Source organism: Oryctolagus cuniculus, chromosome 12 (assembly GCF_964237555.1).
Source record: "Oryctolagus cuniculus chromosome 12, mOryCun1.1, whole genome shotgun sequence".
Taxonomy (NCBI): Eukaryota; Metazoa; Chordata; class Mammalia; order Lagomorpha; family Leporidae; genus Oryctolagus; species Oryctolagus cuniculus.
Window position 1 is genome coordinate 74,821,680 of NC_091443.1, and position 10,263 is coordinate 74,831,942.

The following is a 10,263-nucleotide window of genomic DNA, read 5'->3' on the forward strand; positions in this document are numbered from 1 at the left end:
AACCTGAGCAAGGCCAGGTTTTAGGGTGGTCTGAGCAATGCCACTGCAGCTCTGTCCTCCCAAACTGTCAGAGTGAAGGGAAGTTCCAGAAGAAAAGACAACCATCAACAGACCAGAAATCAAGGGAATTCCTGCTAGTTAGAAAGCAGCTGTCACCACCATCCGTGAACTTATGCAATTAATCAAGGAAGCAACAATTAAGCATAATTGTTGAAAGAGACACATTAATTGGAGCTAATGAGAGTTCAAGATAGCCAGATTTAGAATCTACATTAAAATTTTTTATGGCAGCCATAACCAAATTATAAATGTAATAGGGAAAAATTGATTCTGGGACTCAGGACTGAATTGATTTTCACTTGCAATAAAAATTGGTTGAGCAGAAAAGGAAACTTGTATTCCAAGTAGCTTTGGGTACAACCACATTGTGAGATTTAGGCAATGGCACCCAAACTCCACACTCTACACTCCATTCTGCCTGTGAATCTCTGTGCACCTGTCTTCCAGTCAACCTCTGTCCATGCAGAAGAGACTCCAGCCAAGAGGGTCTCATCCAAGAGTGTCCACAGAAACCCTGGCATTGAGTCCTGGTAGCTCTGCTTAGCAATGGGCTCTATTAGGCCAAGTTTGAGTCACATGCCCCCTCTTGGGGTAATGTGGAGTTGACCCTACCAGGATCATGGGGTCTAAGAACAGAGGAGGAATGAACTCCATGAGAAACCTAAGGGGTCACCACAAGAAGGCATGGCTTCTTGGAAGGCTCACAACATCCTGTACATATTCTATGCCCTATAGCCACAGAAGCCGAAGCTGAAACACATCAGGCAAGAACATGGAACCTACAGGAAGAAAGCTGTCAGAGACCTGAATAAATGGATAAGTCCGTGTTCTTTTTTATAAAATATGCATTTAAAAAAAAATTTATTTATCCAAAAAGCAGAGTTACAGAGAGAGCGAGAATGAGAGCGAGAGAGCAAGGGCACGTTTCCATCTTCTGGTTCACTCCCCACATGGCTAATAGCCAGGGCTGGGCCAGGCCAAAGCTAGGAGCCAGGAGCTTCATCTAGGTTTCCCATGTAGGTGCAGGGGTTTAAGGATTTGGGCCTCCTGTGCCACTTTCCAGGCGAATTAGCAGCGAGCTGGCCCGGAAGCGGAGCAGCCAGGACTCAAACTGGTGCCCACACAGGATGCTAGCATTGCAGTTCACATTACGCCACAACGATGGCCCCAGTCCTTGTTCTTAGAAGACATAATATTGTAAAGCTACTATGTATGTCTAGGTTGATCCAATCCCATTCTGATCAAAATCCAAAAGTCAATGTCTAAATGCATTCTTTTTTAGGATCAACTTGTAAAAATAAGCAAATTGTTTATTTATTTATTTGAAAGACAGAGTGAGAGGGGTCTTCCATCTGATGGTTAAGTCCCCATATGGCCACAATGGCTGGAGCTGAGCCAGTCCGGAGCTGGGACCTTCTTCCAGGTCTTCTACATGGGTGCAGGGTTACAAGGACTTGGGCCATCCTCTGCTGCTTTCCCAGGCATGTTAGTAGGGAGCCGCATCAGAAAAGGAGCTGCCGGGACTGGAACCGGCCCCCCTATGGGATGCTGGTGCTATAGATGGTGGCTTTACCACTACACCACAGTGCTGGCCCCCCAAGTATTTTTTTTTAAAGAGAACAATGGCAGGAGTTAGATTTATTCCATCAGAGATTTCAACATACTGTGAACACAGTCATTGAGATACTCAGCATAGTCAATAGAATAAAGTACAGGGTATGTTCTCATCAGTAGGGGGAGAAAGGACAATGCTGTAATGTCTGCTCCAGCTCCTGGAAAGGGTGAGTCCTATTTCATACTACACTAAAAACATAGAATGTTACAGTCTTGGGACAAAGACGATCTTCCTAAAGATGGCCCAAATCTATAAAGGCAAACGTTTAGGAAGACTGCACATTAGCAAGAGGGTGAAGACTAAACATTTGCACCCCCTGGTCCTGGTCTAAATGTCAACTGGTGGACTCTGTTTGAAATGTAATTGGGTAGTAGCCCAGCTTTATATCTAAACTGTGACTCAGCTTCTCATTCCAGAGCTCTCCTGACAGCTAAATCACACACGTGTGCCAGAGGAGGCACAGAAAATGTCCATGCAACGTTGTTTCTAATAGCCTGAAACAAGGGAAAACACCCTAAAATGTAGAGTGCTGGAGCATATCCTACAACAGAGGACGTGCTGGCAAACACCAGCAGAGTGAGGCAGAGCTTCACGTTCTGAAGACAACTCATTCAGACGGCAAGAGCCCAGCACTGGTTTCGTTCTGTAAAATCCAGGTGCAGTCAAGGCCACGAAGCCCTGGAGGGCACCGCGCTGTTCACCTTGCAGGTGAAGGGCTGACTGCGGAATGGAAGGAGGAAGACAAGAAGGAACTCTAAGCACCATCAGAAAAAGGGGTGCAGAACAGAGACAGGAGAGGACTTGCAGCCAAAATGAATTTATCCAGGCAAAAATAAATTTGCAGAGGTGGCCAACTGCCGGCGTGCACACAAACCAGAAATGTGGCTGAGGGCCCAGTCCTCCAGTGGGCTGGGCTTTATAGATCTTTGGATGGGCTAAGGGTCTGGAGGTGGGAGACAGCAGTTTGGGGAGAGTTTCTTTATACAGGTTATTTGCAGGCTTACAAACCTGGAAAAGAACGCAGAAGGTTGGATCGGGGGGGAGTACAGTGTGGGACTGACCAGGTCTCTTGACAGAATGCAAGGGTAAAGGGGTCTGTCAGGGAATTTAATTTCCTTTCCAGGCAAGGAACTAAAGGTGGCTGAGGCTTACATCCTGTTTCATCAAACACACCTCAGCAATGTTTAAAATAAATCATGATTCTTTATTTAATGATACAATAAAAAGGGGCTGGTGCTGTGGCATAGTGGGTAAAGCTGCTGCCTGTGGCACTGGCATCCCATATGGGCGCCTGTTCAAGTCCTGGCTGCTCCACTTCTGATCCAGCTCTCTGTTAATGCACCCAGGAAAGCAGCAGCAGATGGCTCAATTGCCCTGCACCCATGTGGGAGACCTGGAAGAAACTCCTGGCTTTGGACTGGCCCAGGTCTGGCTGTTGAAGCCATTTGAAGAGGGAACCAGCAGGTGGGAGATCTCTCTCTGTACCTCTCCCTCTCTCTCTGTAACTCTGCTTTACAAAAAATAAATAAGTCTTTTTAAAAAAGAGATACAATAAAAAGGAAACTGTCATCAATTTGCTATTCTTAAGAACAATAAAGGCAGATTGAATCAGAGGAAAACCATTTTTAAAAAAGATATAAGTTTATTAAAAAATTAGGGTCATAAAAGTTAATATATTAATTATATAAAACCTATTTCAAGTCCCAGGAATTTGATTTCAAAGAATTCCTTATAAAAGGTTTTACGTTATAGTCCTTGTTAATTGGGACCCAGACTGCCTTGGGAGATCATCTTGACCCTGAACCATGGTCCTGCAAAGTCAGTCAGCAGCACATAAAATCACAGAGAAATGCCACAGGCTTGAGCTCCCTCTTATCCAACACACAGCAATAGCACCCTCCTTTCTACTGGATGGAATGCAGTCTGTTCTGAAATGCTCTGGAGCAGTGAACCTCTGGAATCCCCATTTCCTTCACTCTAAGAACCATTTGTGTCCTTGTCCTAAGACCTCCGAGTTCTTGCCATGGGTTAAGCCACAGACCACACCATGGCCCCAGGGCTCCTTGTATTCGTGGAATCCACCATGTCTCAGGAAGGTGCTCGCCTCGTTCTCACATCTTCAGCCATCACTCAGTTGGCCACAGTTGGGCAAGTAGAAAAGTTTACAACTCACGATACACGCGCGTCCAGGCGAAGAGTAAGGCTGTAGCTACAAAGCAGGACAGAAAAGTGCGGACCAGCAGTCTTCTCCAGAAGGTCAGCGGTAAGGGAGTCCGGTAGAAGACACAAAAGCCATCCTACGAGGGGTGGGGAGACGAGAATTAGATGGCTCCCAGGCAGGAGAGTCCAGACGGAACAACAAAAGAGCTCTTGGGTTTAAAAAGTAAAGAAGGGGCAGGCATTCGGCACAACGTAAGGGGCCACTTGTGCTACCTGCACCCGTGTCAGGTTGGAGTGCCAGCTCCTTGGCTTCCGATTCCAGCTTCCTGCTAATGCACACCTTGGCAGACAGCAGGTGACAGCTCAAGGGCTTGGTCCCCACCACTCCTGTGGGAGACCTCCATTGAATTCTGCGTTTCCTGGCTTAGGTCTGGCCAAACCCTGGCTATTGCAGAGATCTGGGGCATGAACCCGCAGAAGAACTGTCTTTCAAATAATATGAAAATTAAAAATTTAAAACATAAAAAGATTCTGACCAACAAGCAACCTGTAATTAAGAACCTTTGGTGGATTAGGATTTTTACAAAGTAGTCCAACACTGTGGATCGACGCCACCGTTTAATTGTGTCACTTAGAGCGGGAACATTCATGTGGACTCCCAACCAAGAGGGACACTGTGTTCTGAGCAAAGGACAGATGCGCTTTGGGAAGCTAACAGATCACTGTATTAAGTTACCACTTGAGGCAACTAAGCAGGCCATTCTGTTTAGGAAGGGACTTGAACTCCATGATGGTGGAGAGAGGCTAGGGAGAATTCTGTTTCCCCAATCTGAGATTCCTGCTTCTTGATTGGAGAGATTATTCCTGAGACAATGTTGATTATCCTCCCCAAAGGAAACTGAACCATGTCCACCTCCCAGAGCGCCCTTTAGGTGCAGAGAGCCGTGGTGGGGGTGGGGGTGGGGGTGTTGGAGATGCCTTGTTAAGACCAGAGGCTCAGGGGGGCTTCTTAGAAACTCAGCTGAAGGGAGTTCACAGCCCCAGAAGGCTGTGGACCAGCCCAGACATCACGAACCGGCTGACACTTTATACTGCCCTGCCCTCCTCCAATGGTCCCCAGCTCAGCACCTAAAGGAGGCCCGAGTTACATTTTGGATGGTTTTTGAAGCCAATGCTTTTAACAGTGTGGCTACATGTACCCTGTAACTCAGGTCACTTCAGCCATGCAACACGGAAGAAACAGGGGTTCTAGCTCGGAATCCAACAGGTCTGGTGTGGATCAAAGGCGTGGCTTTCCTCGATCATTACCGCCCCGAAGGACCTGCCCTTCTAGCTCAGCCCTCAGACGAAGGACTTCAGCTGAAGGTAGTAGCTGGGAAACATCCCCCAACGGGGGGAGCCGGTGGCCGGTCAGTTAGTAGTTACGGCAGCCCCAGTCAGCGCCCCCTCTTGGTGACCGCGCGCACTTCCTAATCCCTTGGCCTTCCTCTCTGAGTGCTGTGGGGCTGGGCAAGGGGCTGCTTTTCTATTTCCAAGGCTTTCGGTTACCCGCAACTTTGCGATCAATCGGTCCGCGCGCGGCTGGTTCTGATGGGGGTGCCTAAGAGAGCCAGCCAGCAAGGCTGACGGCTGCCTGTATGGCTGCCCAGAGAGGAGGCACCCTGGCCTCCACACGGAACGTTCCAGCCCCTCTGAAACCAGCCTTTCTGCTTTCAAGAGATCTTGTTCGGGGGCTGGAGAGACTGGCCCCGCCGGGTTCCACCCAGTGCTGGCCTCGCGGGCGCATCCCCGGCTGCCCCACACCCCGTGTCCCCACGCGCGCGCGTCGTGCTTACCCAGCCGCCTTGAGCCTGCAGCCAGGCGCGGTGCTGCCCTGCGAGGCGAGCGCACAGCAAGGCCACCAAGCGCTGGCAGTCCCGGGCGATTTCATTCCTCCTCACCCGCTGGGTGGTCACCGGCGGCCCTCTGTCCAGAAGCGTCCCGGCGAAGGTCACGAGCGTCACCACGCGGCCCCAGCTGAGGTCGTGGCCGTCGGAGAGCACGGCCTCCGCCACGCGCGCCGCCAGCTCGATGCGGTTGCCGGGGTAGCCGCGGTAGACGGAGAAGAAGGGCCAGTGGACCCGCCGAAGCTGCGTGGCCGCACAGCGCAGCACAGCCGCCTCGGGCGTGGACGGCTGCGGCTCAGGGGTGCCGGGCTCGCGGGCGCAGCACTCCAGGTAGTCGGTGAGCAGGCGCGCAGTGCGCTCCTCCAAAGCGTCTGCCATGGCCAGCCTCCGCTGGGGCCTCCACTTCCCTCCCAGCCCTTGTTTTTCAAGGTCGGGAGAGGAGGCTTTGATGGGACTCCCAGCTGCACCTGTTATAGTCCGGAGGGCGAGGCCCAGCCTTTCGCGTGTTCACCTGTGTCGTGTAGCAATCAGGCGCAGTGTGAGACTTGGGCTTATTATTCGGCTCTGGGCCTGGGGCCTTAGAATCTAAGGGACAATCAAGTTGAGCCCGGCTTTAGACTGCTTTTGTAAAATAATTTTTAAAAAGTTTACTTAAAAGGTAGAAAGACCTTGCACCTGCTGGTTCACTTCCCAGTTGCCCACAATGCAGGCAGAAGTCAGCAGCCAGGAACTTAATCCGTGTCTCCCACATGAGTGTCAGGGACCAAAACACATAAGCCATCACCTGTTACCTCTCAGGGCACGAATCAGCAGGAAGCTGGAAGCGGAAGTGGAGCCGGAACTGGAACCCAGGCACTCCAGTACCAGTGTGGGTGTCCCAAGCTGCATCTTAACCCCTGCACCGAATACCTCCCCTCCCCCCACCGCTCCTCTTAAGGTGAAGTTGACAAGGGTTCCTCACAGCCCTGCCTGGAGGCCTTGGCCACAGTTATTCGTCCTCTCTAGATGTTGTCCCAACAGAAGCATCCAGGTGTGTTGGAGATGCGTTGATCTGGATGTGGTACAAGCGGCAGCAGACAGGGGAGTTCTCGGGCGGGGGGGGGGGGGGGGCTGCGTTCCTTCATTCACTCACATTTAGTAGGAGTCTTTGGGGTGCTAGGCCTCCTTTGTTAGCACTGGAGACAGAAGGGAGAACAGGCTGTGTTCTCAAGGGCCTTACAGTCAAGTGGTGGGTGGAGACAAAGGGATGTGCCATCACAGTAGAGTTTCATTCTCACCGTAATAGAAGAGGAAGGGCAATCCAGTTCTAGGGCAGTGGCTCCTCCTTATACTACCGTTCCGCATATCTTAGAGTTCTCTTCACACTTTGCTGTTCAGCCCCTCATTACAATCCCCTGCTATAGTAAACACTTTTTTTGAAGAAAAGATTTATTTATTTAAATAAAAAAGAGAGAGACATATCTTCCATCAGCTGGTTCTCCCCTCAGATGGCTGTAATGGCCAGGGCTGGGCTAGTGCAAAGCCAGGAGCTTCATCTGGGCCTCCCACGTGGGTGCAGGGGCCCAAGGACTTGGGTCATCTTCCACCGCTTTCCCAAAGCTATTAGCGGGAGCTGGATTGGAAGAGGAGCAGCCAGGACTTGAACTGGCGCCTATATGGGATGCCGGTGTCACAGGTGGTGTCTTTACCTGCTACACCACAGTGCCAGCCCTGTAAACACTTCTTATGTTAAACTTCCTCTGTTCATATGACTCTATGGCTTCTTTCTCGTGCGTGGACCCAGACTGATACAGAATTGGTACTGTGACATTGCCGGGTGTTCAGGGGCCTGGAGTACGTTGAGATATCCCTCTTAGCCTGAGCAACTACACGAAGAGAGGCTCAGCATGGAAGGTGTCTCAGTTTTCTCTGCCTGCAGCAGCTGATGCCGAAAGCTGCTCTACCCTTGGGTCGTAGGATCCCATGGCTCCAATGGCACATGAAGTGTCAGGTACTGCTACAGGAAGCAGGCTGGCAAGCACTCGTAGGAGGACACGATGTCGCATTCTGAAGCTAGTCAAAGCCTGCTCTGAACATAACCGTTCTCTGAGAGGCAGGCTCTGGCTTGCTCCTGGGTCATGGTGGGAGCTGATGGCCTGACCACGGGCTATCAGGCGACCACACAGCTTGAGTGTCTGCCACGAACTAGAGGCTGTCTGACCCACCTTGCCATAGAGTTGGAATGTGCACAGCACCAATCCTTCATCGAATGGGAATGGTGTATTAGAGCTGGAACGCAGGAAGCCCAGGAAGTGCAAGCGAATCATACGAGCAGGAGTCTCAGACCCTCCCACACCATTTCTGTGGCTTTGCCTCCCGTGCCCATGTCTATGGTCTCGGGATGTTGCTTATGACAGTTGGCCGAGACAGAAAAACTCAAGCCTGCATTACAAGTGGGTCTGTATGATGTGGGCATCATACAGATGCCCACCACTCCTTCTTGTGGGCAGAAAGTCAAGCCATATTTTCGCTTGTCCACTGTGCATGGAGAGAGGGCGAGAGTACAGCTTTACATGGATCCATGGGCAGCTATTGAAGGTCAGGGCCTTGAACAGAACAGGTTTGAAAGCTTGGCGACCAGGAAATCTTGTTTGTGGCTGGGCCCCTCTCATGGGCATAAACTGTGAAGATATTCATGTCCCATGGGATTCCCACCAAAGGGGGCATTCTCTGCTGCAGAGGAAACAGTCCGGTGGACAGAACTGTGTGCCGCATGGGTGTCGGGCAGGCTCTCTACCCAGTGGTGCAACGCTTGCTCAACAGCCCTGAACAGAGAGATCACAGCAGCAGGGATGCAGGGGGTATAAGGGCTCATCAGCATGGAACTCTCTCCTTGAAGGCTTAGCCAGCTGCTACAGCTGTGTGCCCAACCCAGTAATAAAAATGCTTCCTGATAGAATCAGACAAATTTTGTTTCAAGAGAATAAAACCTTCCATTTGAACTGGTTTGAACATCTTATTTGTTCCAATCTGAATTAGCGAGTTAAATAAACATTTGGATGTAGGGTCACATCTTATTTACAAGAGGACCATGAGTTTGTCTTTGGAACATACTCGAGCAGCAGGCTCTCAGTTTTTTCTTAGATGTGCTGTTGTTGGTTGCGGGTGAGTGGTAAGTAAATTCTCTGGCCTTGCCATCGTTAACTCTCAATGAAATTAGTAGAACTAAGTAACAAATGAATAATTAACGTTTATACAGAATTTACTATCCACACAAAGTAAGGAGGCGGCTTGTAACCAGACTTGGTTAAAATCCTGGCTCTCTGGGTTATGGTGCAGTGGTTTAAGTAGCTGCCTGTGACATCAGCATCCTGTATGAGTGCCAGTTCGAGTCCTGGCTGCTTGGTTCCCGATCCAGCTCCCTGCTAATGCGCCTGGGAAAGCATCAGAAGACTGCCCAAGTGCTTGGGCCCCTGCACCCATGTGGGAGACCCAGAAGAAGCTCCTGGCCCTTGGCTTTGGCCTGGCCCCGCCCTAGTTTGGGAAGTGAACCAACAGATAGAAGATCTTTTTCTCCCTCTCTCTGTAACTCTGCCTTTCAAATAAATAAGTAGATCTTTAAAAAAACAATCCGGTACCTTCACTTTTGAAGTTGTGGAACCGTAGGTCAGTTCTTCAACTCTCCTAACCTCAATTCCCCCACCTAAAAAGTGGAGTCAGTGTCCTTGTCACAGGGCTGTGACAAGGGTTACGTGACAAGGACGTATGCAAAGGGAGGAGTCTGAAAAGTGGCCCAGCGATGGATGAGGCGGGGGGCTTAGCATCATCCTCACAAAGGAAGCCCTGGCCCACTTCCGTCCCACTCGGTCCAGCTCCCCAGGGGAGGGGCCGGAAGGAGCTGTGTTGAACCTGCTGTTGACCTGGATGATTTTTTTTAAATAACTCCTTTTTATTTTAATTTAATTTATTTTTATTTTTGACAGGCAGAGTGGACAGTGAGAGAGAGAGAGAGAGAGACAGAGAGAAAGGTCTTCCTTTTGCCGTTGGTTCACCCTCCAATGGCCGCCGCGGCCAGCGCACTGCGGCCAGCACATCGCGCTGATCTGAAGCCAGGAGCCAGGTGCTTTTCCTGGTCTCCCATGCGGGTGCAGGGCCCAAGGACTTGGACCATCCTCCACTGCCTTCCTGTGCCACAGCAGAGAGCTGGCCTGGAAGAGGGGCAACCAGGAAAGAATCCGGCGCCCCGACCGGGGCGGAGGATTAGCCTATTGAGCCACGGTGCTGGCCTGACCTGGATGATTTTTCTTGGCAGGTTAGTTTGGAATATGAGGATCTACCCATCCCTACTCAATGAGCGCCCCCAGGTTGGGAGAAGCAATGCAGGCCCCTTCCCCCTTCACCTTCTATCCCATCAGCCGTGCTTGCAGGCTTTCCTTGAAAGGATGTCGGGCTGGAGTTGGACTCCAGACCTTCAAAACGCTGGTGCCCAAAGCCTCCTGGGGGTGCCTTGCCTGAGGCCAGTTCTGAATTGTCCTGGTCTCCCTCCCCCTCTTCCTTCTTTCC

At 50.7% G+C, this 10,263-nt stretch overlaps 1 protein-coding gene across 1 annotated transcript; it reads right to left on the reverse strand.

The window, feature by feature from the left end:
- Positions 1–3,297: 3,297 nt before the first annotated feature.
- Positions 3,298–6,190, reverse strand: BCL2L10 (BCL2 like 10). The gene is made up of 2 exons (XM_008268994.4): positions 5,671–6,190; positions 3,298–3,972 (listed from the first exon to the last, which is right to left on the reverse strand). Exons 1-2 carry the CDS (start codon positions 6,097–6,099, stop codon positions 3,838–3,840), a joined length of 564 nt encoding a protein of 187 aa, XP_008267216.3. The 5' UTR covers positions 6,100–6,190; the 3' UTR covers positions 3,298–3,837.
- Between the last annotated feature and the right edge of the window lie 4,073 nt (positions 6,191–10,263).